Here is a 27,681-nt window from a genome sequence, read left to right on the forward strand (position 1 = left end):
TCTTTGCCGCACAAAAAAGGAATGTACAAAACAAAAGGAGAACAATGCCGGTCCGTACAAAGACAGACTCGACGAAAAGACAAAGAAAAGATACGAGGAAAAAATCAAAGGAGTGAAAGGGTCAGACCCTTACGAGCACACAGAGTGGACAAAAGACGTCAGTGTGCTGCCAACTTTCACCACGCTCAGATTTATAATTACACGGTTCTTGGAGTGAGTGCACACACTCATGAAGTTTAGTAACTTCAGGTCACTGCAACAAGCCCAGGTACAGTTTACCGACGGATGGGTGCAGGACCTTGAAATGCACCGTGTAGGACGAAAGACTATTGTACGTATCATAAGTTTACCAGTCTCACAAATCGTCTTCATAAATACACATTCATTAACAGTTTATTAATAGGACCTTTGAGCTCAACGGTAATTAATTAGTAGTGGAAATAATTTCTGGTAGTGTAACAGTGTTTGTGGTATTATTCCACTTGCCACAAATATCAGTGTAATGGGGAAACAGCGCCCCCCCGCTCTCAGTGTGGCTGGTTAGGTGAGGCTGGCTGCAGTAATCGCTGCCAGTCTGCCGTAGCCATACGAGAGGTGAGTTGTATTGTTCCGCACACAATATAGCTAAGTAGTACAGACACATAAAACATGTTTGATTAGCTGACGAGCACCGAGTGTAATAAGTGCTTAGTGGACACATGTCCAACACCAGTTTTATGTACTTTTCATTTGTTTATTACAGTTTTTTACAGACGCTAGGACACATTTCTCAATACTTAGGTCACGTTTGCAAAACTCCTCACACAGTGAGCACAACAGAAGTCTATGTGGGCTAAACTGAGGACCAGTTATCATTGTTTTGGCACAAAATGCATTCAATGACTACATCTCTCAAATTACATGAATCATCTTCTCACTCAGACACAACAACTGCCAAAAAGCTTTGTACGGACAGGACATTTTGCATGTGCTTACATACTGTTTTCAAAACTGTTAAACTCATGGTCAAAACAATAACACAATGCAAAACTTGAAAAGACAGCAAAATCCAACGGCAATATTTTACTGAAACATATTTTAAATCTAACAATGCAGTTTAACCAGCCACAGCTGATTCTCATTGTGGATGAACATCTACACAGGTGTTACTCCTTCAATTTTTCAACTCCTTCAATTCTGGCATGCCAGAAGATTCTTTCCTAGGTGTGTTGCCCAAGATGACATAAGATGTGATGTGGATGAGAACCTGTGGCCAAATGGAGAAGACCGAGTAGATTAGCATTACTATTGTATGTGTATCAGTGGATGGTGTGTATACGAATTCTTGTATTTTGGGATTACTTAGTGCAAAAAAATAAAAATACATAAACATAAATACATGATGTCTGATTCATTCCAGTAACATATATTGAAATTATAAACAGAGATGTGTCCTTGTTTTACACAGGAAAACACTGTGTAATGCTACATGTTGTTAGTGTTTTTTAGGTCATTGTTTTGTGGGTGACAAAGTGTGTTTGTCGGCTGTCAACCTTTGCTAGTGTTCTGGAGGAATGTTTTTATTTGAGACCTGAATGAAGTGTTTTGGTAGTTGTAGTGCATTTTGAATGTGGAATGAACTGCTTTGCCAAGCTGAGGGTCAGTTAGGAGAATTGTGTGAAGAGTTTTGCAAAAGTGACCTAAGTATTGAGAAATGTGTCCTAGCGTCTGTAAAAAACTGTAATGTGTGAAACTGTATGCTAAAGCGGAATGCTAATGAGATGTTCTGCCGTAGTGTGCTGTGCGGAGTGGTGTGTGGCGAGCCTGTGCACTGATAATACACCGTTGTTTCCATTCAGGTACATAATTTGTTGTTGCTGTTATTTTATTGTATATTAGAAATTGTAATATTGCTGCAGTAATCGCTGCCAGTCTGCCGTAGCCATACGAGAGTGTGCTGTGCGGAGTGGTGTATGGCGAGCTTGTGCACTGATAATACACCGTTGTTTCCATTCAGGAAATAAAGTGGCAACGATCGATCAGAGACTCCTTGTCTTTTTAAAAACACTACACAACGCAGAGTCGAGGAGTCTGTTTGGGCCGAACTGTTGCAGCGGGATGAAGCAGAAACCGGTTACAGTAGCATTACAGAAATGTAGCAGTGACAATAATATTGTATGTTGTAATCGCAATGGACAATAAGTGATACAAAACAACTGTTTTATCCTGTGAATAAAAGTATATGTTTTTGTCAATGTACCATGGTAATAACAGAAGCGAAACACAATATTGTGTCAGGACAATTCACTATTTATGCACAATAAATAAAGGAGCATAGCGCGACAATTTCTGTTCAGCGCCAGACTTGCTTGTAACCTATATCACCAATTATGTTAAGAAAAATGACGTATTAACTACTAAAAAACTCTGACCTTTGTGGGAATGCTTGGAGCAGACTAACATGTGAGCTGGAGTGTTCTGAGACGTTATATTTGGTATATCCAGACCATCCGTCGGCTCTTACTTCGGAAACATGGCTTAAAAAATTTCTCTTCAACGACGTAATCCGATAAAAAAAAAAAACGATCTCTTTACCCATCGGCTTCCCGTGGCTGTCATGCGACCGGCTATTGAAGTTAATAATACAACAGCTTCTTGCCATTTTTTGGGTTTCTTTTTATCGCTGTGTAACTGAGTTCAATTGAAAGCCTGCGTGCGCTAGTACCTCTTGCCACAAGTTCCCAGAATCCTTTGCGGTTTTATCCCTGAATGACGTCACATTTTCAATCTTTATCCTGGTGGGCCGGTCTCTAGTCAAAATGCCCGGGCCGATTTTTTGTCCCAGTCCAGCCTTGTACTGTACTGACAGTTTTACTACTCTCATCACTTCAGTGTGAGGAGTGGAGGTTCAGGCAGAGCTGGAAGATTGCTCAGGTCACTCTGAAGTCTGACAGGTACTGGAGACAGCTGAGGCTGCAGAATGGTTTATTCTGAGAAGAGGAGGTAGAATGTGAGTGGAAACAATGGTTTGGTTTCACTTGATCATATCTGAGGGCGTCTCTGATGGAAGCAGACGTTTCACGCATGGTAGGAAAGTTCACGAAAACCTCTGGACGGTGTTCCCTGCAGAACTTCTGGCGCACCACGACCAACACAGGCCACCAGGGGGCGCTACATCAATATGAGCATATAGGCTGTGTTTAATGTGTTGTAATATAAGCGAGCCCCTAAGAATCATCAGCAGTAGCGGTTTTAGATTCGGGCGACAGGGGCGGTTGCCCGGGGCGGCATCGTGGTGGGGGGCGGCATCACGGGCATCGGCAACAACAAAAAAAATGCTCATACTCATACTGCCCGACGTCAGCCAGCGCATATTGGGAATGGCATAGGCACCAATCGGTTTTCTATCGCCCATTTGCTGGGAGTAAGGGCGCCCTTCGTTTGCGAGGTGCGCCTGCTGCTTGCGGCGCAGAGAGGAGAGGGCGGGGCGGCGGGGGATTCTCTGACCGGCTGGAGCAGCATCTAATAACCAACTCGGAAAATAAAACAAAATAAAAACAAACCAACAAACACGAAAACACCAGACATTATAATACAGACTTATAAATTGCACCAATGTTTTTTCGAAATTCTATACACGAAAAGTGAGCGCGAGAGCCCTCGGTGCGCCTGCTTGCTGCTGAAGTCAAAGTAAACTTTATTGTCATCTCCGCTACAGTCCAGTATATAGAGAGACGAGATGACGAGGCTCCAGTTACAGCAGTGCAAGTAAACAAACAATATATATAAGAAGAGTAAGAAAATAAATATACACTTTAGGACTCGAGGTAAAGGGATCACTAACAATTTAAAATTTACAGTTTGATGATTTAAAGTCTCACACACAACCCGTCAAAAGGGGAGAGGGCCCCTGCTGCTTCCAAATAGAGCACATTTAATTTATAATGATGTAAATCCAAGTCCATTATGTATTCATGATTTGAATCCTGGGTTGTGTGAAATCTCAGAAATGCACCCTAGACAAAGTGAATCTGTGAACTAAGGTGTAGGTGTGTTAGATCATGTTGTGGTGATCCTCAGGTTGAGGGATGGGTGTTCATACTGGAGTGAAAAATTAAAACCAATGGAAGATGGACAAGAAAAGTTCAAAGCCATCAGGTCCTCAGTTAAGAAAAAAGAGAAAAGAAGAGGAAGAGAAACGAGCAAAAGATACAGGTAAGCAGATATCGTCACCAGTGGGAAGCAGCTCTGCTCCAACACTGACCGTGTGCAGATTGTGAACTTTCAACGTAGTTTTACAGGTTTTCCTGTTAATAAAGAGCCCGCCTCATTCAAACAGCATCAAAGGAATTAAGTCACAGATAAACAATTAAATGGGGGAAATGTCCTTTTTTCACTTTTACAGTGAGTTCACAGAAAAAAAGACATTTTCTTTGAATGAGAACATTATATTTTATAATTACAGGACAGTGTGGGCAGTGAATTGCCAGAACTACTTCTGTAATTTTACACATTTATCGTGTCATAAATGTCTGGCCACATTAGGATCAACGTAGCTTGTACGTGGCCCATGAGTTACAATGAATTTGATGTCCTTGTATTAAAGCCTCTGTGAGTGATCACTCTGCTGTTGTTAGAGCAGGTGAAGGCATCTGAGGGTCATCCTGCCATCTTTTCATCCCGACTTGACTATTTTAGCCATATTTGCTCAGGTCAATCACTCACTACACAGATTTTAAACTTGTATTGTGTAAGTCTGCAGGGCATGTGCCTCCCTACCTCACCTCTTTATTATTTTCTCTGCTCTGCAGCACTTTTATCAAGCAGCTGTTTTTAAATGTGCTGTGAATTAATCTGACTTGAAATCAGCCTGTGTGTTGGGGTTGATCAGTTTGTGAGGACACAAATCACACTGCACGAGTGCTTTAAAGACCTGGATCACCTCTCATTTCTACAAAAGAGGATTAGGAATGCTAAAAAAAACAAAAAAAACTCCAAACTTTTTCACCATTCTTAAATAATAAAATAAGAAATACAAAAGCCCCCCGCCCACCTTTTTCCAGTGGTCTCAGATAAAACTAAGCTTATCATATTTGGCCCTACAAATCTTAGAAATATGATGCCTGTGAGGACTCCTGGAGCTGTTTCTGACCAGGATAGGTCTTTCTATGCGCATATTAAACAAATATGCAGGACTGGTTTCTTTCTTTCTAACAACTTCCTGTTTTTGCACTCGCTGCCTCTCCCCCATCCTCACTGATGCATCTTTAAATTTGTCTTCTCTCTTTTTCTCCTCATCTCTGTGCTCCCCTTCTTGGGCCTCGTTTCCTGTTAAAAGGGACTTCTTCATCCCCACTGTTGCCAGGTGTTGATATCGTGCAATCGTTCCACTTAGCAGCTTGAAGCTGTGTATTGGTGCTAATCAATGACTATAGAAAAGATGGCGAACCTGGCTGCACTTCCTCCCATTGTACAAAAATGAAGCCCGCTTGAAGGAGCTGCCATGTTGCACTTTTGGAGCCCGAGTCTGCACGGTTGTGACTTGAGGTAGAGCATCAGCATCATTCACCCACTGGACATGACTGTTAACACGCCTCCCTACACTTTTTTCGTAGCCCGGCTGCTCCGGTCCATCTGCTGATGGGTTTACAGTGACTCGTTAAATACAACCACATCACTATTATGAAAAAGACACAACTTATCATCTCATAGCTCTACAAGTTTTCTACAGTCAACGGTGCTAAATGAATAAAACTGAAGTGAATATAAAGGAATGACCATGACTTCAGAGTGGAACTCACTGGCACACAATCAAACTTTTACGAGACCTTGCTCTTTAACAGAAGGCTTAAGTTTAATTGAGTTTAATGTCAGCAGTGATTGATTTAAACTCAGATCAATTTCACTGATTTTCACAATAAAACACTGCATACACTGTGTGAAAGGGACATTTATTTTGAAAGACAATCATTGCAGTTAGTGTTTCAATGCACAAATGATTTGTGTGTGTGTGTGTGGATGTGTGTGTGTGTGTGTGTCTGAGATTATCAGTACATTTTTTTCAGCTCTCATGATTTCCAGCTCATTGATTGGTTGGATATTAAAAAATTGTCTGCAGGCACAAAGAAGAAAATCTGAAGAAAACAAACAAACTAAAGCTGAAAATCATTTCCTGGGTAAAAAAAAGATAAATTTAAAGCTTTGCGAATAAAAGTTAAAAGCTAAATGTTCACTGTAAAGATAAAATATCAGAAGGATTTGATTTTAACTTCATCTGTTTGTTCTTCAGTCGCTCCTCTGGGTGGGACGAACACAGCGGACTGTTCCTTTAACGGTTGATCAGCTCCATGCTGATTGGGTAGAGACGGGCGGCAAGCAGCTCGTACCAAACGTCACGTTTGAAGATTTATTTGTAAAAATGTTAAATTAAATAAATAAATTACCGATGAAATGTTTTGACTTTCAAAAATCAGTCAGAGAGAAAATCCATTGGTTCTCGAAGGACTACACTTCCCAGAGTGCACTGCAGCAGGCCAGCCAATCAGCTGGTAGCAGTCTGACCCACAATTCTCTGCACGGTGTGAGAAACACCCGAGGGAGGGGGTCAAAGGTCAAACTGATCACAGACTGTATTGAGACATGGCTTCTGAGGCTAGTGGGTAGTGTAGTACTTGAAGCACACCAAGGAAGAACGGGGGAAGATCTGTGCTGAGGTCAAAGCAGGAAATGCAACTGGACCAGAACCTTCAGGACAGGAAGTTGAACGACCGTCGTCAGGGAAACCAGAGACACTACATCTCCGGTTTCCCTGACAATCTTCTGAAGATTATCGGGAACGAAACACCACTACTTAATCAAACGCTTACAGTCCTGTGACCTCTGTGTGCTTTACTGTAACTGAGGGACAGGAACATTCCCACTGAGATAATCAGGTAATCATCACAAGGTCTGTCTTAAATCACCGCTGAGGTTAAAGGTCAGACGAGTCACGGAGTGGAGCACATCCACAAGCTAACCAACTCTCATCCTAACATCAGACAGACCCAATCAGAGATGTGAACAGCTGGTTTTACAACTACAATAAAAAAAAAAGGCTGTTTGTTTACTTCAGTGTCCGTGACCCGAGTTTGATTACTGTTCGTTACCCTGATGATGCCGATGGTAAACAGGAGGTGGAGCTTAAGTTAATACATTTTCATTTATATAGCACCAAATCACACCAGTCGCCCTTAGGCGCTTTAATGACACCAGCCTTACTGATGTCACCTGAACGTTGAAGTTATGTCGGATATCTGTCACAGCCTCACACTCTTTGTCGCTGACAGAATCAACCTTTGGATCTCGTGCTTGAATCTTCAAATGTTCTCTGACTGACCCGCGTCCACCATCACACCGGACTGCTTAACGAGCACACCTCAGAGACACAGTGAAGTCACCCTGATGGCGATGATAACGATGGCGTTAGTAATCACAAACTTGTTGTCGTTCTGAGAGGCTCATGGTCTCATTTACTTGCACAGCCCAGGATCAGATGATGGAGACATGACCAGGTGTTTATACGACCTGCATTAAAATGCAATAAAACTGCCTCCACTGAGGGGGCGTCGGTTCATTTTCCCCGCAGTGTATAAGCTGATCCAGTCGCCGTTTTACCTATGCCACGCCCCCTAAATCGCCTAGTTTTCAGTGTGTTCACGTAGCTCTTATATTTACAAGGTTTCACTGCTTTACCTGGAGCAAGTGCAAGACTCCATTTGCAAAAACAGGAAGATTACCTCGCAGAAAAGGAGAGCAGATTGTCTGATTGACTCGTTAGTCCTTTGGTCTTATAATGTCTTCGTTTGTAAGCTCACGAGTTTAGAGATAAACCCCACCTAGCGTGTTTCCTGTGAGGTAAAAATCTAATTGGCGGCTCTGACAACAGCGAGTCATTGTCGGGTCGGTCTCCTCCACCCTGCAGGAGAACCTCGAGATAAGCTTAAAACGAAGAGGCAAGTGGGGGGAGGGGCTAAACAGAGAATAGTAAATCATAAGACACTGACACAACCTAACTGAACAGACACATCGTGCCAGCGTCACGCTTCTTTGATAAAAATCTTTCTTGTCGTTCGCTTCTTTATAAAACACTGATTCATTTTAACCTCCGTGCCTCGCCCAAGCCATTGTGTTTACTTGTCACACGGTTTTTCAACTTTCTGTCATGCTACGTGTTAATGTTTGCTCTTAGGTGAGATGAAGGTGCTGATCCAGCAGGTGAGAAAATGTCGTCACACAGGTGAGAGAAAGTGTTTCTAACTGAGCATGCTCACAGCCAGCCTCCTCATCACGCTGGTCTGGGTGCAACCGTGGCAAAGGGGAAGGGGGTGGGGCTTCGACCTCAGAACTCGACCTTGCAGGCAGGGAAGGTTTCCTCCTGCATGGCGACGGTGCTGTTGCTGCCCAGCACGGTGACTGACAGCTCCCGCTGCCTGTCGTGGGTCTCCTGGTACCACTCGTGCATCGCCAGCGAATCAAACGTTGGGATCAGCGTCACCTGAGAAAAGCCCGGAGAAACACCAATCACAGAGCAGCTCGTGAGCAGATGGGAAGGTGAAGAAAGTGTCACAAACCTGGATGTCCGGCCAGCTGCTCTTCCCCTCCAGCAGTGCATCCAGGATGCTCCTCATCGCCGCCTCCTTCACCGGGTCGTCTCCACTCACAATGTAATATGAGGAGCGGAGGCGCCTGAAGAAGTCCAAGTCCACAGTGGTGGAGGCAGTCCCGGACGGCAGGTAGGCCAGATCCACATAGACCGCAGAACCCTCAGACCCGGAGGAACCCGAAGCTCTGGAACCTGGATCCAAAAGAAGAAACAAAAAGAACCATGATCATAAACCAGGGTTTTATGATCTGCTATCTTTATTTAACTCTGAGTGAGGCAGTTTGTGACAAGCACAATAAATCAGTGGCCATGCTTTTTGATTTCCTGATTAAGCCTCAGTGACTTCATGCAGCAGGTCACTGCGTGGGTTATAATCTGAAGGCATACCTGAGGATTGAGGTTTTGCAGCTCCGATTCTAGATCCACCCAGTGAACTCCGGGATGAGGGCTTGGCATCGAGGCTGGACGCCATCTTTAAGGACCCTGTGGAGCTGCCGACCTTCGACCTTCCATTCTGGGCCACTGTGCTCCCTGACGACATTCTCTGCAGCGGTTTCTTTGTCTTTCCGGCTGAGCTCTTCTTGTCAGGCTCTGAGTCAGCCATACAGGCTCCAGGCTGCGGCGGTAGAGGAGGGAGGTCCTTGACCGGCGCTGGCGGTGGGTCGTGCTGCCCTGCCCTGTGGGTAAAGTGTGATGTAGGATGTTCCTGTGGTTGGGTGGGTGGAAAGAACCCGCTGGAATCATCTTCAGAATCAATGTCGGCTGTGATGGAAGGACAGTCCTCTGTGCTGGGGGGGATATCAGAATCAGTGGTGGTGGGCAGGGTGCCGCTTACTGATGTGGGCGGAGTCTCCTGACTGTAGGCTGAGGCGTGGTCGCTGCTGCTCGCATCCTGAGAGTGGTTGTTGTTATCAGAGACGTCTGGAGACGTTCCCGTGGCGAGGCTGGGGCTCACGTGCTGCTGATGGTTCTCCGAGGTTCTGGGATGCTGGAACTCACATGGGGAAACCAAGCAGAGGTCGACGTCGTGAAGAACATCCGAGATGACCTCTGACATTCCATGGATGTGGTCCTCTGATCTGTTTCCACAGCACCCGTTATGGGCAGACCTCAAGGCTATCCCAGCACTGGAGTCCAAGTCAATAACGTGGCCGTTGGCGCAGACTTTGGGGGAGGCAGCAGGGGGGGGCAGAACCTGCTCTAAAGACACTGAAAGTGATTCATCAACCTCTGTAGAGTGAGGTGAGCCAACCTCAGCCGGCATGGAGGTCATGGTTGGGGAGGAGTCCGGCATGATGTCCTTAAAAGGACTGAGGGTCAGAAGGCTGGACGGTTTATCTTGAGAGGATGTGGAGTTTTCCAGACCTTCAGGCAGGGAGCTGAGGTCAGAGGTCCTACATGAACTTCCCTGATTGTAGTCCTCAAAGCCTAGACTAGACCCTCTTGCCTCGAGGCCACTGTCCTCGCCCAAGCCACGAATGTCCTCTTCGAGGGACTGGTAGAAAGGGGTATGTCCAGCACTGTTTGGGGCAGAATCTGCAGGAGAGACCAGCTCCAGGGTCTTTTCCTCCATGCAGACATCGGGTCCATTTTTCAAGGATCTGTCCACTGGCTCATATGTGGTCTGGGTGAGGTCAAAGTTCACACTAAGATCACCTTTTGGAGTTTTAGCGACCAGTGAGGAGGCAGTGACCATATCATGATCAGTCTCTGAGCAGCGAAACTTCTCTGGACTCTCTACTGCGGAAGTCGGGTTCCCGTTGGACTTTACTTCGTCAGGATTCAACCCCCTGGACTTTGCACTTTTACCACTATTCCCATTCTCATCTTCCAATCGAAGTCTTTCAAATTCAGCCGTCATGTCCTCAGGTGTGGACACCTTAGAGCGAGCCACCTCCTTCTGGGTCTCCTGCTCCTTTGACACCGGTTTGCCTTTCGTCCCTTTGTTCAAAGTATCTTTCTTGGGAAGAGTCCCATCCTTCTTCAGAGTGCTGGTCTTCCCAGACGGTTTTCTTATTTCTGCACTTGCTGTTGAAGCTGCACTTGTGGCTTTCTTCACTTCTTTAATGGCTGGCTTTGCTGCCTTCTTCTCATCGCTCTTCACGTCCCTCTTCACGTCTTTTTTTGGTTCAGATTTGAAGTCTTTCCTTGGCTTCATACTTGGGATTTCTTTCTTTGTTGCTTCTTTCTTTTTCTCTCCACTCTCTTCCTTCTTGTCTTTCTTCTTCACTTCCTTCTTCTCTTCTTTTAAAACCTCTTTCTTTGGAATGAGCTTTTCAGCAGATTTCGCTGGCTTCGATTTAGCCTCTGGTTCCTTTGTTTTGGGCTTTTCTTCGGCATCCTTTCTGTCTTTAGGTACAGAGTCAGCTGCTACCCTAGGCTTGGTTTTCATCTCTTGTTTTTTGGCATCCACTCGTCCAAGTTTGTCTTTCTGTAAGGCACTACTGGGTCTGAAGTCCTTAGACTGGGACTTAAGGCTTTCTCGACTGTCTGCTCGTTTTGGTTGCTTTTCGATTTTGGATGTTTCCAGGTCCTTCAAACACACTGCTGGTAGTTTCAGGAAATCCAGATGTTTGAGTTTCTCAAGTCCATCCAGAATTTTGGTCTGAGGCGTGCACCCTGGGAAGAGCACACGGATGATTTTCTCCTGAGGGCTGGACGGGTGCCAGACCAACAAAGCACAAATGGAAACAAGGCACGGCAGTGGAAGATCTGAGCCCTTCACATTCGATCCATTGTTTGGCCAAGTCTGCATCAAAGCTTCGAGCTCTTTGCTACCGCTGACCGGATTCAGAGTGTAAAGCTCCAGACGACCAACTCCCATCTTTTGGAACAAGATCACGGGTTCTATGCTAGGTCCGTTAGGCCGGTTCAGGGGTTCTGGTCTGATCGCCAGTCTCTGCAGGTGCTGCAGAGCAACTGTTGCCTGATCGCAGCTCCGCAGCTCGCTTGGATCTTCCTGGATGAACTTCAGCCTGTCGGGAACATTGAGAAAGACCACCCCGATCTCAGGGGAGATGAGGTTTTTCATCCAGTCCTCTTCGGGATGGGATCCGGCAGCCTCGTCGTCCTGCTCGGAAACTTTTCTCAGCAGCAGACTGTTCACGCCCGGCAGATTGTCCACTCCGATGTGTGTCAACAGTACAGCGTCAATCCTGTCCAAGTGTCGAACCAGTTTCCAAAAGCTGGAGCGTGAGTCAGAGCCGCCGTTCACCAAGACATTAAAACCGTTAACAGCGAAGAAGGCAGAGTCACCCCTCCCGCCAGGGAAGATGTAGCAGCAAGGTCGAGACAGCTTCAGGAAGCCCACGGTGCTTGGGGGCTCCAGTAGGTCGAAGGGAGACTCGGGCTCCAGAGACTCCAAAAGGTACTCTACGAACTCTTGCAAACCCTCCATCTCGGGCAGGACTGGGGGAGGGTTGATCCAAATGTTTATGAAGTCTTGCAGATTGTGTTTCTCCAGTGCCGGCTCCTTCCAAAGGCCAGAGTCTGGACAGCTGAGGGTGAGGCTAGGCTTCACCGCTGGGCCTGCCGAGCTCAGCAGTTCACCGACCTGTCGACACAGAGTCAAGCAACTCGAACATCAGCAAGCACTTAAACATGCTGTGTAAACAAAACCAACAAAGACACAGTTTGCTTACCTCCTCGTCAGAAAAAATCTGGATGAGGTTGCTGAGGGAGAAGCAGCCTTTCTGCAGTACAATGTCGCCGCTGCCCTCAACACACTGACCGGCGAGAATCAGCAGTTTGCGGCGCGATGGATTGCAGACAAGCCGCCGCACCTGAAACAGGAAATGCATCATCGGTGCAGCTCAGAGGAAATAAAAACATACTCAGACACACACCTAGCAAACCGAGCCAGGAAGTATTCTCAGATATACAGGAGATCAGCTGATCTCCGTGTACGCGAGAGCCCGCCAACAGCTGAGAAAACATCTGTAAAGGTTCACGTCTGACTCACCTCTGAGGAAACAAACTCTGAGCCTGGATTCACCACGACTTGCGTGTCCAGGACGTCCCCGCTGTGCTGGAGAGTCCGCTGACCTGAAACACACAAACAGGACAAACGAGTGTCAGGGGGAGATCTTCCCTCAGGTTTGCCCTCATTCCTGCTCACTCTCCTGTTCTCTCCATGAGTGCTGCAGCTGCTCATTCATTGGCGGGACATCGCTCAAGACCACATCCACCCACCACACTGCCTGCCAGGTTCCACTGAAAATACATCCATTGAAACTAAAGCTCATCATCTGTGTGCATGCGTGTCTGTCTGTCTGGGTGCGTGTGTGTGCGCACGTATAATAATAATAATAATAATAATAATGGATTGCATTTATATAGCATTTTTCGGGGCCCTCAAAGCGCTGTACAATTCCACTATTCATTCACTCTCACATTCATACACTGGTGGAGGCAAGCTACAGTTGTAGCCACAGCTGCCCTGGGGCAGACTGACAGAAGCGAGGCTGCCATATCGCACCATCGGCCCCTCTGGCCATCACCAGTAGGCGGTAGGTGAAGTGTCTTGCCCAAGGACACAACGAGGGACTCGAACCGGCAACCTTTTGGTTACAAGACGAACTGCCAACTCTTTGAGCCACAATCGTCTGTATGTCTTTGGGCGGCTCAGCAGAGTCTCAGCTGACTGTGTTTGTGTTTGGATGGAACAACCAATTATCTGTCTCTGTTTAAAGCCCCTCAGACTGATGACTTCACTCCGTCCTGTTGGATCAACTGTGCCACAGTCTGATTTACCCTCTGTCCGTGTTGTTGCCTTTAAGTCGCTGACCTGTCCCAGGTCAACTTTCCTCTTAGGTGAGGCAGAGGGTAAACACCTGGGCCATCAGCTGTTAGTCTTTCAGATGCACTGAAATGCCTCAGAGGAGCTGAGCAGAATTTGAGGAGCCTTCAACTCCTCAGTTTAGACCATGTGTTAAGATTGGGAGGGTCAAATTAAAGGAAAACACAGCAAAGTTATAAAATGTCAACTTTAAACCCTCAAAACTGATGATGATGATGATGATGATGTTCATCTTCTTCATCATTATTATGACCACCAAATTTTGACGACACTCAACCTCCCCATCACCGCTTTGCTCTGGACTCCCCGTCAGAGAGCTGCCCCTCACCGTGTCACGGTGTCAGGAAGCTCGGCATCACGCATCACAGTGGACGGCAAGCTCAGTTTGGATACCCCATCAGTAAGGTCACAAGAAGTACCGTCTATCTGTGGTTATCTCAAACTGATTCTGAGGTCCACGTATCTGTGTCTATGTGTTAGCCCTGTGACAGACTGGCCACCTGTTCAGGGTGTACCCTGCCTCTTGCCCTAAGACATCTGGGATAGGCTCCAGCCCCCGCAACCCAAAAAAAAAGAATAGGAGGAAGAGAATGGATGGATGGATCTTTGTTTATCCATGTTAGCAGGACCTGTCAGTGACAAGGATATCTCCCAGTCACAGGTGATATGTGACTGGTTCTCGATCGTTTCAGAACAAAACACGTGGAACATTCTGTAACCAGCATCCACAGAAACCTGTTCATTCTGAAGAAAACTCCACTCGGATCCTTCAGTGAATGAAGCTGGAAGAACGTCTGCAGAGGAAATTGGCAACTGCTGCACGTGAAACTGCATCGCTCAGACTGAGACGGTCAGGTGTTTTTAAACTGTTATGACCTGAGATGGACCCACATCCCACCCCGAACATTAATAATTTAAACTCAGCAACTAATGTCTGATCACTGTCCCGTTACAGAGCTTCCTGTGAGCTGACGGTGAGGTTTTCCCACTTTAATGTTTCAGCTAAAAGGGAACGAAAACATGAAGTACGGTTTCTTTCAGAGGTTCAGGGAACACACACACACAGTCTGACACTTGTGCGAACCTTCATCCGTTTGGTCACCCTCACAATCCTGCACACATCTAAAAGTCCTTGTGATTTTCTTTCAGACTCCAGGTCATGTGACACAAGCGGCCGTGTTTGAGGACTCGCGGTTCTTCACGCCTCCTGCAGAGTCCTGAGCTGCTGACAGTTTCTGTAAAGCTGTCCTTGCCACCTCAGTCTGAGGTCCTGTTTACAAAAAAACAGAAGCGCTGCCTCACGCCATCAGCTTGTGGCCATGAGCACAAGTCACAGGACAAAACTGCTTTTCATTTGATCTAAAACACCCCATCACAGTGTGCCATCATCCTGCTGAACAGAAATTAATGATGCTATTGATAAAGGCATCAGCGGGACTTTCCTCTGCTGATCGAAAGCATTTCATGCATTTTAAAATCCTCCGAGGCCGCCAGGCTCAGCATCAGAGAACACATCAAACGTGGAGGTCCACAGGGTACTGGCTTAAGAGGCCCGGGTACAAATCCACCCCGAGTGTCTGACCACTCCTCTTTCCTCCAATCAATCCCAATACAGGCTTACCTCGCACTTCTTCTGACAGGAAGGCTGAATGTCTCGACACAAAGAGCTTCAGCTGTTGATCCAGAACGGAGACGTCCAGATCCACCGCCCAGCAGCGCACACCTGGACATTAATAAGAAACAAAAAAGGGCTGAACATTTTCATTTTAATGACATTATCTTACATGGCTGCTGTGAGGTTACTGTACTAACAGGCCATCCAGGAAATCTGAGCTCCAGTTAATAAGTTAATAAGGGCTATTAAAGGATTTTGATTGGCTATCACTAATTAGCAGGTAACTAAGTCTGTACAGAGTCCACGAAGCAGTGGGTGAAATCACCGAGGTTACATCTTTCATATACAGCTTGTTGTTGGCGTGCTATGGCTGTGAAACCTCAGATATCAGCCGCACATCACTGTCAGATAGACCATTTCTACTGCAAACAGGAAGTCAGTGATATTTAGTAACACAACTTCCTCTTTTTGTGCGAGTGGACAGAGAGTGAGTTTGTACACGCACACTCATCATAAAACAGCTGTAATAAACAGGCTGAGAGACAAGTGTGTGTGTGTGGACTGTGATCAGTCTAAAGGTTAGACAGTGAATCAGCTCAGCGTGTTTCAGAACTCAAAACTCTTTCAGATGAATCAGAGATCGCATTAATCATATTGAACAGATATCAAATTGTCCTCCTGATAGTTGCTCTGTTCGTTTTCTGTGAACCTACTTTTACAGAAAGTCCGGAAAATTAAGAAACACAATTGCCCACTTCCGGCGAGACGCATTTTCAAAAAATAAAATAATGACTCAGTAGTATGCATTTTATTTTTTCGGATAAAATCCGGAAATAAAAAGCTTAGACCTCGTCACAGAGCTCAGTGTGAATCAGTCTCAGTTTCTGAGAGTCTCTAAAGTGACCCGAAAAAGAAACCTGCACACTGGACTCGTTAAACAGCTGCACCCGAACCGGAAAAGGTTTCATAAATGTCAAATAAAACGAGGTGCTAGTTACTCTTTACAATTATGTTCAAAGTTTCTCTGCATCAGCTTCAAAGCGATAAAGTCTCTAAAACTTCGGACCGGGCACAGCTCATTCTAACAACAGCAGCCTCCCGGACTTTTATTGTGAAGGGCTGTGGGGACCTCCGGCCCCGCAGCTCTATTCTCCTGAACTTCCAGAACTCACCTGTTTCTATTTGCTGCAGTACCCGCTCCAGCAGCTCCGCGGGTCGCAGCGTTCCCACCACCACTAGGACCGAGTGATCCGCCGCAGTCCGGGAGGCGCCGGCAGGAGAGCCGGGAGGAGAGCCGGGACCGCCGCCCCGCTCCGCCGCCATCATGGCATGGACTGTCCACCGCTAACGTCACAGCATCCTCAGCCACAGCCCCACCCCGCCGCTGCTAGAGGCGGGATAATGATTTAAATGGCACATCAGTCGGCCAAAGAGAATGGACAGCCATGTAGCTGTCCAATCAGAAGTCAGAGCTGTTTTCAGGGGCAGCTCGGGAAAAACGAGTTTTATAGTTTCGTAAACCAAAGAATAAAGATCAAAACGTCGAATAGTCTTCACCAAACTGAAGCCTGCTCAGAAAAGTAAACTCTTAAAGTATAAGGACACGTTTCTGCGGATTAAAATTAACTTTCGACTTTAGTGAAAAAAACTTTAAGAGCTGGATCATCAGATTGGTAATTTTAAATTGTTCTTTAAGTTGACCCTGAGAAACCCAAACGGGATCGCGAACCATACAGGTAAAACTACAGTAAAATCATTTCAGTGATTTATAAAAAAAATACCATCTATTAGACAGCCGTCATGTTTTTACGCAGTAAACCACGTGGTGTTCCTTCTTCGGTGGTATTTCCCACACTCCATCGGGCCCCTGAAGGCAGCTGCTTTCGTGTCCTACAACATGGCGGCCCCGGAGCCCAGCCGCTGCTGTTTCTTCGTGCAGAAGAAGAAGCGTTTCTGTAAGATGGTGGCGGGAAAAGGCAGAAAGTACTGCGGGGAGCACGCGACCATGGTGAGTTCACGGATACAGTCACTTGCTCAGGTGTGATCTGGCTCCAGGTGGACCGGTCAGGAACAAGAAGGGGCCATCCCCAAAGTATGCCCACAAAGTCGCAAAGATGAAAGTGTCCAAAGTGTGTCGGTCTGCTGAAGCATGATGAGTTCCTTTCACTGGAACTAAGGGGTGGAACCCGACTCCTGGAAAACACCCCACACTCTAAAACCCCCTCCCCCAAACTTTACGCTTGGTACAGTGAAGTCAGACAAGTACCGTTGTCCTGGCAACCACAAACCTACTCTCATCCATCGGAGACGCGTGATTGGTCACTCCAGAGAACACGTCTCCATGGCTCTAGAGTCCAGTGGCACATGCTTTGCTATTTGTTTGGTGATGTAAGGCTTGGATGCAGCTGGTTGCCATGGAAACCCATTCCACGCATTGTTCTTAAGATAATCTGAAGGCCACGTGAAGTTTGGACGTCTTTAAAGGTTGACTCTGCAGAAAGTCTGTGAACTCTGTGCACCATGATCCTCAGCATCCTCTGAGTCCGGTCTGTGATTTGCATGGCCGACCACTTCATGGCTGAGTTGTTGTCGTTCCCAGTCGTTTCCACTTGGTTATAATCCCACTAACAACTGGCTGTGGATATCGCAAAGACACTTCTAGCGTCCTATCACAGCACGACGCTGGAGCTCACTCAGCTCCCGAGAGCGAGCCATTCTTTACAAATGTGTATAGAAGCAGTCTCCATGCCCAGATGCTGATTTTATACACCCGTGGACATGGAAGTGATGGGAGACCTGAATTCAAGGATTTGGACGGGGGAGTGATTACAATATAGTCTTAATATCTCACTGTCTGGAATGAAGTCGGATATCTTATTACAGATCAAACCACAGATCATGATGAGGTGTGCACTACATTAATGTAATGCATGCACACACAGAATGAAGATCTCTTTATTCAGACTATACTGTACACCTGTATATACGGCACACGTGTGGACATACCATAGGAATCATATAGCTTGCAATGGCATGATGATGATCACAAGGTTATGCCTGAAGAGTCTGCGGTGGCTCAGTGCAGGTGAGCCGTTTGTAGCTGCTAGAGTTGGATCATTTGAAGCTGCATGAAGAAATCTGATGCATTCATTTATTTGCAGGCTCAGTGCTCGTGATTGTGAGGTAATGGGGTTCTGTATGAGGTTTAACAGCACGGGTCAGTCTGCGCTCTGGACTCACTGCTGCAGATGTCTTTGTGGGGATTTGGCACTGGGCTTGCCACCGTACTAGAATACAATGGTCGATACCACGGAGAAGACTTTGATCCTATCCTGCAACAATAGAAGTGATGAAGAAGAAGTCGTAATTTTTTCTTAATTTTTCCAGATCCGAACTTGCCATGGACACACTGGACAACGTCCTGAAAAAAACTCACCGTGGAAAGCTACGAGTATACATGAAGCGATGACGAGTTCATCCAGATTTCAGAAATCAGTGGGGTGGTCTGAGCTCACATCTGAGCAGGCAGACTGACCCGTGCTGCAGATATCAGCGAGTTTGAGAAGATCAATGATGTCGATCAGCTGTGATGTCATGAGCCTGTGATGTGTTTCCTGTTTCCAGGAGGAGGACGGGGGTGGCAGCAGGAGGATCGTCTGTCCTCTGGACCCCAAACAGTGAGTGACAACACATCAGTCATCAATCAGGTCATTGATCGGCTGACAGGAAGCTCATCACTGGTAGCTATTGATCCTACTCTGCTTGTTTATGTGTTTCAGCACCGTGAGTGAAGACAAACTCCAGAAACACTTGAAGAAATGCAACTCCAGAGAGAAAGCCAAACCGGTGAGACGCTATTGATCCATCAGTTGATCAGCGATTGCGTGTTTATCCAAGTGTTTCCACAGAGATGAACGTTTGATCTCCTGCAGGTTTACTTTGTCCAAAACATCAACGCTGGATCAGCTGATGGAGATGAGACGCTTCGACAGGTAACGACTCACCTGCCCCGTGGCTATTTAACACGGAGTCTCAGCTTACAGAAAGCTGATTCGTGGTTTTACGTTGGTGTTTTGTGGTCGAATGCTGATTGATCAAAGAAGAACTGGTAAAGTAAAACATCTGCAGACGCTTTGATTCACAGTGCCTCATCCAGGCAGACATTCACTGATCTCTAAAGACCAACAGCAGCTCGATTCACACACACACACTGTCAGGAAACAGTTTGTTTCACAGCAGAGGAAGCACCGAGAATGGACAGCAGCGTCTACACACACAATCACACACTTCTTCATTACGCACAAAATTAGCACAGTAAATACTATAATAACCACTGATGACAGTGATGGTGACATCATGTTAGTGACATCATAATGGTGATGTGTTACAGGTGAGTCTGTCTGAGCTCAGCAGGACTGAGTTGGAAACTCTGGTGGATAAACTGAAGACAGCGTTCAAAGGTGAGCTGCTGAGATCCGGTGATCAGTGATGGCTGAAGTACTCACAATCTCACACGACTGCTTCAGTTTGGCTGATGTGACACAAAACATCACAAAACTGACAGTCTTTTCACTGAGTAGGTTAGGATTGGGATTAGATTCAGTTTATATTTAAACTGGGTGTAAATTAAGTTTAGGTCAGGGTTAAGTCAGCTTTAATTTGGGTTCAGATCAGCTTTAGTTTTGATTTATTTGGGGTTAGGTCTCGTTTTGGTTTAGTTTCAGGTTAAGGTTTAGTTTGAATTTAGGTCAGTTTTAGTTTTGGTTCAGGTCATGTTTAGTTCGGGTTTAATTTGGGTTAGGGTTAAGTGTGACTCATAAAGTTTTTGGACATTTTGTAAATCCGCGGATGTTCTCCTGGTGTCCCTGCTGTTGTTGTAGGACTGCAGTGCGATCTAGAAGACAGCGTCCAGTCTCACCCCGCCCTCCACGACGAGCTCCACAACCCAAAGAATGGAGACTCCGCCCACAAACACCTGAAGCAGCAGGTAGACTAGGTGACAGCACCATTAGTCTGTGTATTCATCTCATTTCCATGCTGAAGAATTAAACTGAGAAGTAAAACTAATCTCCGTCTGACCTGCCGGGTGTGCTCAGTCTTCCATCTTAGGTCACATGGAGGAGCTGGGGCTGCTGGGAAGGGGGCGGTGCTTTGTGGAGTTCGGAGCGGGTCGAGGGAAGCTGTCCCACTGGATCCACGAGGCCCTGAAGACTTGCGAGCATCTGAAGACCTGTGAAGACCTGCAGCTGCTGCTGGTGGAGCGCTGCAGCACCCGGTTCAAGGTACAGCCCTGATTCTGAAATCCACTTCACCCTAAACTCAAACCCAAACCCCCGACAACCCAAGTACCTTCAGAACCCCGCCTGCTCACCTGCTGCTTTCCATATTTTCATTTCTGGCTTTAAAATAAAAGTGGAAGCGTCGCTGTCGCATGTCGGCGTTCCTCCGATTCACACCTCACACACTGATGGTGTGTTCATCTTTTATGTAGAGACTGTGATCAAGACTGAAAGCAGCTGATCAGTTTGATTGATTGATAGGTGAAACAGGTGCGTTCTGTTGCAGGTGGACGGGAAACATCAGGATGCTGGAGTTCAGTTTGAGAGGCTGCAGGTGGACATTCAGCATCTGGATCTAAGTAAGACAGGAACATATGGACACTGTGGTGCTCTGACCTCTCCTGACCTGTTTCTGTGATGCTTTCAGGTAAAGTCCCTCTGCTCTGCGAGAAGAAACTGCCTCTGGTCGGAGTTGGTAAACACCTGTGTGGAGCGGCGACAGGTGAGAACAGCCAAAAAACTGTCAGCTCTGATTGGTGGTAAGCAACATCCGGCTCATAATTCCACAGTAACTGCTGCTCTACGCTGGTTCCTGCAAGCTCCATCCTGCTCTCTGATGGCAGTACACCTCCACCTGTGCTGAAGCATGATGGGTTTGGTTTTACCTGGCAGGGCAAAACCTGGAGATCAGTTTATGTTTTTCTCAGAACTTCAGCTGAAGTACACCAACATCCACCTGGAAACTAGCATTTCTGTAGTACTTGTCTAGTCTCATCATATTCTGGTTCTGTTCTCAGATCTGGCTCTGCGCTGTTTGCTGGAAACTGCAGGACAGTCGGAGGAAGAAGAACCGCCCCATAAACGCCTCAGACCATCAGAGCCAAGGTCAGGAGGGGGTCTTGGATCAGCACCAACAGGTTGTGGTCCTGGCCCAGTGCTGGGCCTGACAGTGGCACTGTGCTGCCACCATCGCTGTGATTGGCGTCACTACGTCGGGCAGCAGTTCTTTCTGCAGAGAGGACTCGGGGCGCGGGAGTTCTCTGCTTTCTGTCGGATGTCCAGTTGGGCCACGTGTGGACTCAGACCGACCAATCAGAGAGGAGATGGCGAAGAGCACGAACCAGCAGAAGAGACAGACGCTGTGAATGGGTAAATATTTGACCTCTGCCCCTGAAACCTGTCACCGATGGCTGTATGGACCCAGCCCGAAGTAGAAAGTTTCTGTAGTTCAGAAAAAAAAATCAGATTTACTCAATGAAGATTTGTAGAAGTCTTCGTTCCTCTGGTTTTATTTTAGAGCAGCTTTGCATGATCCACAGTTAAGAATAATCCCTCTTTACTGATTCACATCAGCACCTTCAAACACCACATCGAGCAGCTTGTGCTGGGCTTTAAGGAGGTTTAACCAACCTATCAGCACAAGTCAGCAGCATGTCAGTGTTTTATGTTCAGAATCAGCTGCAGAGACAAAGTGAAGGACAGGAGAGTGGATTTATTTCAGTTCACACATGTGATTCATAGATTCATGAAGCAGCTGGAAATCCTTTTTCTAAATATTTATTAGCTCTATTCAGTGTAAGGTCTGTGACGAGCTGATGTCAGCGTGTCACACAGGCTAAACACGGAGGACTGACACTGCACATACTCTGATCTCATCAGTGAACAAGTGATGAACATGAAAATCAAGCTTCGGAGCAGGAGGGTCTACAGGAAGAGAAGGAGGGGCTAGAGTTTAATGTTCCTAGTGTATAATAATCAGGACTGTCTGCATGTTTACACTGAACTAACACACTGTTTGTGTGTCTGTGTGTGCACGTCTGTGCGTGACAGGTTTCTGTCGGCTTCTGAACGTGAGCAGCTCGGCCGTCTATGCAAACAGCTGATCGACCACGGCAGGTGTCACTTCCTGCAGATGAAAGGATTCAGCAGCAAACTGACTCGTTACATCAGCAGTGATATCACGCTGGAGAACGTCCTGCTGACCGCTGTACCCCTCACCCCCCACTCCTCCTGATTGTTTGATTGTAAGCTGCAATTTTGAGTTTTAAGTTACAGGAAGTCAGACTGAACATGCTCAGGTGTTTTCTGTTTATATTAAAGTGTTTTTTTCCTCATGTACATAAAACGTTTGCAGTCTTCCAACAAGCGACACTGAGCATGCTCACTAAAATCTGCCTGTCACATGGCACAATCATATATTATTCTATAGCTGGAAAACTTCTGGAGTTTGACTCGTCCTGCTTGTCCACTTAAAGTCTTTCAAAATAAAAACACAAGTGTGGCTTTGTGGAAGTGTCTTCAAGAGGGAGAAGCTCAGAAGAAGAAAAAAAGACATGGGGCCGTATTTCATGCTGAGGATTCGTCATTGGACTCACCATCGGACTCTGAAACATTCAAAGAGAAAATCGTGTCAGCTGAAACCAACAAAACATTCAAATGATGTCGGGTTGTTCCTCGTATACGGTGCCATTTCAGCCCCAAAGACAGAAATGAGGGTTTGATATAAACACGGGCCAAATATTCTGTATGCCTCCATTATTTTAGCCTAAACTGAGTCAGTGATCTGAGTTCTTGAAATCCAGACAAGCCCAACTTAGAATATTCTACACCACATTTTTGTATGAAAACACTTTTAATGATTAAAGTCTTTGTGTCGTGTCCCTGAATTGTTATGGAGATCCCTCTGAAAGGGTCCCCTGATTGGTCCTCTGGGACAGTTTCCCTCAATTACAGTGTAAACATGTTGAAAAACCTTGGTGTGGTCTACACGTGAGTAATAATGGCTGATTTAAGCATGAAATGTCCTGCTTGTTAATTTTTCTCACAGTAAAAGGTTATGCATAGTTTTAATGAAAGCATGAGTTGTGGGCTGCAATCTCTAAAACATTCTTTATATTCTAAACATGTCAGGCAGCAACAAAACTATTCAAAAATAAATGTTAATTATGATAAATTCAAAATGAACTGACATTTTTTTTATGTTGTGCTTTATATATAATTTATATAAAAATGTAAAGGGTAGAAATAATAAGCTTAGTGGCTGGTTGGGTTTTGCAGCTGTGCAGTGATACAACTAATGTAAAACTAGGAAAATATGAATTTATCATCAAATATTTATCCAGCCATCCTTTTATCCTTTTCAGGGTTGTGAGGGGGTTGGAGCCTATTCCAGCTAACATAAGGCGAGAGACAGGGTATGGCCTGGACAGGTGGTCAGTCTGTCGCAGGGCTAACACAGAGACGAACAACTGTTCACATTCATTCACACCTATGGGCAGTTTCCAATTAACCTAACCCCACTAACTGCATGTCTTTGTACTGTGAGAGGAAGCCAGAGTTCCCGGAGAGAACCCACGCAAGGAACAGTGCTAACCACCGTGCCCCCATGCTGCCCCAAATAGCTATGTAAATTTAAAGTTATACGTGTGCTGTTGGTATCAAACCCAAAAGCTGATACTGGTGAGCACCTTCAGTTTAACCTGCAGACACTGTGAGAGAGTCACTTCATAAATCCATAAAATTTAAATTCAGGTTTATACATCCAGCTTCTAAAGCTCTTTTAGATGTATTTTTTTTAAATGGTGAATTAAGGATGGTAAACACCTTAATTCACCATCTGATCTGATCGATCTAATGAAACTCTGTTGGGTATGGGGCGAGGTTCTCATTGGTTGTGTACAGGGCAGGGTTCTCTGTTTTTTCACAGTGAACTAAATAAATTTTTTTCTATGTATGTTTATGGTTAACTGAAGTGAGTAAATTTAATTAAAAAAACAGGTCAAATTTAATTCAACTTCCTTTTTAATCATAAAAACGTGAAGTGGAATGACTTGATCATTCCAACACTTCTTCAAACAGATTTACAGAGTAAGCAGGAACATTTCAGCTCTTAGAAAATGTAAATACAAAAGTGACGCCACATTTACAACGCTTATAAACCCCACTTCTGGAACAGGAAGTGCATATCCTGAGCTAGTCCAGTGTATTATTCTAGTATTAAGTAGCTGTTGTTCACGTGAAATGCTGAAGTGTGACTTTTTTCCCCGTTCTCACCCTGAAATGGTGCCGAATGCTAGGAACAACGCAGTGGTTATTGTTGACATCACTCTTTAATAACCTGAGGTCAGAGGGGGTCAGTTGGGGTTTAGCTTCCTGTTTGTTGACGTCGTCGAGGGTCACTGCCCCCATGAGATGTTTGGCACACACACAGGTTAGCGTGTTAGCGCACGCAGGTCAGTGAGCATGCTCAGTACTAACGGTTGACGCAGTGCACGTTGAGCACGGCGTACGCTCTCTTTCGGGCCTCCTGGATGTACATGAGCATGAACTCTTTCCCGAACATCTCCCTGTCATCTTCCTCCTCTTCCTCCTCAGCCACCGCCTTCCTGCTCGGCAGCGTCACGTCCAGAGTCAGGGGGTTATCCCGGAAGTTCACAAACCTGCTCCGAGGAAGCGAAGAAGTGAGTGATGCCAGACAGACGGAGGGCAGGTGCGTGAGGATGGCCAGACTCACCTGAGGCTGGACATGCCCTCCATGAGCGGTGGAATGTCTCTCAGCCTGTTGCTGCTGAGCACCAGCGTGTCCAGGCTCCTCATTCTGGCGATGTTCTCCGGAAGCTTCTCCAGCTCGTTCCTCTGCAGCCACAGAGTGTGTAGCACCTCCATTCTGAGGAAAAACACATGATCACTGGCTGTTGACAGAAAGGCGGTTGAGTGTTAAGTCAAATTTTGTAAAATTTCTAAAGTCTTAGTTTAAACTATAGGATCAAAGACATTCCTTTGTCTGACCACCTCTCCAGCCAATTTGGTGCTGGGGGAGGCTGACGTGGGTTTTATTGTAGATACATCGTATCTGAAGGTTCTGTTTGATGTTTGGTAAGCTTTCTGCTTTTATGATCCTTTTGGTGAGCAGGAGGTCACAAGTTCTTGCACACGTGCTTACACGTGCACACACATACACACAGTGCCTTGTCTGTTAGAACCATTGGGGGGTTTTACGGTGGGAGGTGCTTGTGCTGTGATGTATATTGTAACAGTTTGTCAATAAATAGCTGCGAGGAGAGCTGCTCTTTGAAGGAGTTGGTCTGGAGACAGGTGAGGAGCATTTAGCTTCACACCCTGGTTCTGACCAAGCCTTTCCTCGTTAGCGAGTAAAAGACCGGTTGAAGATGTTCTGTCTTGTTTTTCGTTCTTCATGAGGAATAAGTCTCTAAACTAGCAGTGCCTGTGGAAACACAGACTCAACATGGAGCTTAGGCCATGTCCCAGCTCCTACCTGTGTATGTCTTCAGGTAAGTGATGCAGGCAGTTTCCTCCCATGTCGAGCCACTCGAGCGCCGGCAGGGCGAGCAGGCAAGCAGGCAGGCAGCTGAAGTCGTTCATGGAAAGATCAACATGCTGCAGCCGCGACAGCGTCCCGAGCTGAAGGTCAGAGAGAGAAGCACACCTGAGCTCAGACTGGACCAGAACCAGGCCTTACTTTTCAGGTGTACGGTAACGAGGCATAGGTTCAGGCACTCACCTGGTCTGGTAGCTCATTTAGGTCCCGGTTCATTGCCAGCTCCAGCCTCTCCAGGCTCTCACACCCGCTCAGCTCTGCCGGGACAAACGGGATTCTGTTGTAGCTCAGCAGCAGCTCTCTGAGCCGGGTCAGCTTTCCTGAGACCAAAACCAGGTGAGGTCACAGCACACAGAACCAGAAAACGTGGCTCACAGGCAGATTAAATCGAGGTGAGCTCACCGATCTGTTTGGGGATCTCAGCGACTCCGTTCCGGGACAGATCGAGCACCAGAAGGTTCTGGAAGCTAGAGATGAAGTGAGGGATCTTCAGTAGTCCGGTCCGGTGGATCTGCCACTCCTGGACCTGACTGAGCTGGATCAGGCAGCCTGGCAGAACCTGGAAACCAGAGCAGCGAGCTCACAATGCGCTGAAGTGACAGTTCAGTGTGCTTCCTGCGAGGGGGGCATTACCTTCCACTGCTCCTGCTCGATCCGGAGGACCAGCCGGCCGTCCTCAGTCTCCAGCTTCTGCTTTAGCCGGGCCAGCGCCGCTCGGTCTTCCCAAAGCCCGACTCCAAGTCTGGACCAAAATCACCAAGTGATGAAACCTCTTCGGTCTGACTTGGGACATCACTTCAGTTACCTTTTTTTCCAAACTTTATTATTTCGTTTTATTTTCTCGTCATGTTTTTGTCTTTAATGTGTTTGATCTTTATGACTTTATTTTTTACACTTTTTTGTTTTAAATAATTTGTTTCCCCCAGTCTTCTCCTTGACTGGCTGAAACATTCTGTCCTGATACAGTTTGACTGATGCAGAGATTCAACATGGCTGCTTTCAGACAAGACTGTATGTAAGAGATGGACATAACCACTGGGTTCATCCCCCCTCTGAAACTGACTCATCTTTTTTCAGGTTCACCAAATTTTCATTTACTCTATGGTAGAAACACTGCGAGAGAAACAGGAAGTGGGTGGGACTAGAGGTCCCAACACTGAAGATGAACCAGTTCAAAGGATTATGGGTAATTTTTATAAGGTTCATAGAGCAGTTTTTGGAGATCCCCACTTTGACCAGCAAGCACTGTATACCAACAGAAAGTGTGCTCAAGTGACTGGGTGTGGTCTGACCTGCCTGTGGCCCCGCCCCTCGTGGTCCTCCTCTTGTGCTCCTCCTCATGCTCCTCCCTCCTCCTCCTGATCCTGGTCTCCCACAGTGCTTTGATGGAGCTCACCGAGCTGCATGCTACCACCACGCCCACCATCATCACCACTTCCTGTCAGCCTTGTGATGTTACAGCACACAGGTGGACATGTAGGATAACCTATCTGAGCTGTAGCCCATCCCCACGCTGACCATCTTGTGACACTGATTATTGATCTCCAGCAGAAATCATGTTTCAGATTAATTTACTGACCATTAATTAAAAACCCATCAAATTCACTCTGCTCAAACATCAAAAACAACCAGAGACAGTTTCCAGCTACTGAAGCAGAGAAGTTTCAGTCCTGCAGTAGGAGCAGTACCAGTACAAACAGCAGTATTAGTACTGTAGCATTATATGAAGTATTACCTGCTGTAGTACACGGATATTACTCGTCACCTTGTGGCCGAGCTGCAGCTCTCCTCCATGCTGCGTCCTGTCTGCTGAAATCTGACCTCGGCTCTCCTCGATAATTATAGCCTTCAGGTGACACATCACATGACAGATTACAGACATGCGGTCATATGACCGGCTGTTACTGCATCTGAGAGACCCACACTAAAAATACCATCAGCTGATCGGGACCAGAGCTGCAGGTTACTGAGGGTTACCCCCCACCCCCTTTCCCCAACATAGGCTCTCGCGCGCGCGCGCGCGCACACACA

General features: G+C 46.3%; 3 protein-coding genes across 4 annotated transcripts; 1 reads left to right on the plus strand and 2 right to left on the minus strand.

Moving 5' to 3' along the window:
* Positions 1-5,911: 5,911 nt before the first annotated feature.
* Positions 5,912-16,455, minus strand: map1sa (microtubule-associated protein 1Sa). Its single transcript, XM_082523403.1, has 7 exons — positions 16,206-16,455; positions 15,040-15,141; positions 12,582-12,664; positions 12,262-12,402; positions 9,008-12,173; positions 8,589-8,812; positions 5,912-8,512 (listed from the first exon to the last, which is right to left on the minus strand). Exons 1-7 carry the CDS (start codon positions 16,357-16,359, stop codon positions 8,357-8,359), a joined length of 4,026 nt encoding a protein of 1,341 aa, XP_082379529.1. The 5' UTR covers positions 16,360-16,455; the 3' UTR covers positions 5,912-8,356.
* Positions 16,456-16,657: 202 nt separating this feature from the next.
* Positions 16,658-24,819, plus strand: trmt13 (tRNA methyltransferase 13 homolog). Of its 2 annotated transcripts, XM_082523406.1 has the most exons (13): positions 16,658-16,769; positions 16,848-17,041; positions 18,658-18,710; positions 18,813-18,879; positions 18,966-19,025; positions 19,424-19,493; positions 19,914-20,020; positions 20,130-20,315; positions 20,599-20,671; positions 20,740-20,814; positions 21,110-21,461; positions 22,143-22,336; positions 24,687-24,819. In XM_082523406.1, exons 2-12 carry the CDS (start codon positions 16,931-16,933, stop codon positions 22,324-22,326), a joined length of 1,338 nt encoding a protein of 445 aa, XP_082379532.1. In that variant the 5' UTR covers positions 16,658-16,769; positions 16,848-16,930; the 3' UTR covers positions 22,327-22,336; positions 24,687-24,819. The 2 variants fall into 2 exon arrangements, with proteins under 2 accessions (XP_082379532.1, XP_082379531.1); XM_082523405.1 differs by lacking the exon at positions 24,687-24,819 and having other exon boundaries at positions 22,143-22,978.
* Positions 22,587-27,642, minus strand: lrrc39 (leucine rich repeat containing 39). Its single transcript, XM_082523411.1, has 9 exons — positions 27,386-27,642; positions 26,943-27,096; positions 26,284-26,392; positions 26,053-26,209; positions 25,834-25,970; positions 25,588-25,733; positions 24,826-24,978; positions 24,570-24,751; positions 22,587-22,696 (listed from the first exon to the last, which is right to left on the minus strand). Exons 2-9 carry the CDS (start codon positions 27,077-27,079, stop codon positions 22,659-22,661), a joined length of 1,059 nt encoding a protein of 352 aa, XP_082379537.1. The 5' UTR covers positions 27,080-27,096; positions 27,386-27,642; the 3' UTR covers positions 22,587-22,658.
* Between the last annotated feature and the right edge of the window lie 39 nt (positions 27,643-27,681).

The sequence above is a fragment of the Aulonocara stuartgranti genome (assembly GCF_965226115.1).
Source record: "Aulonocara stuartgranti genome assembly, chromosome: 23".
Classification (NCBI taxonomy): Eukaryota; Metazoa; Chordata; class Actinopteri; order Cichliformes; family Cichlidae; genus Aulonocara; species Aulonocara stuartgranti.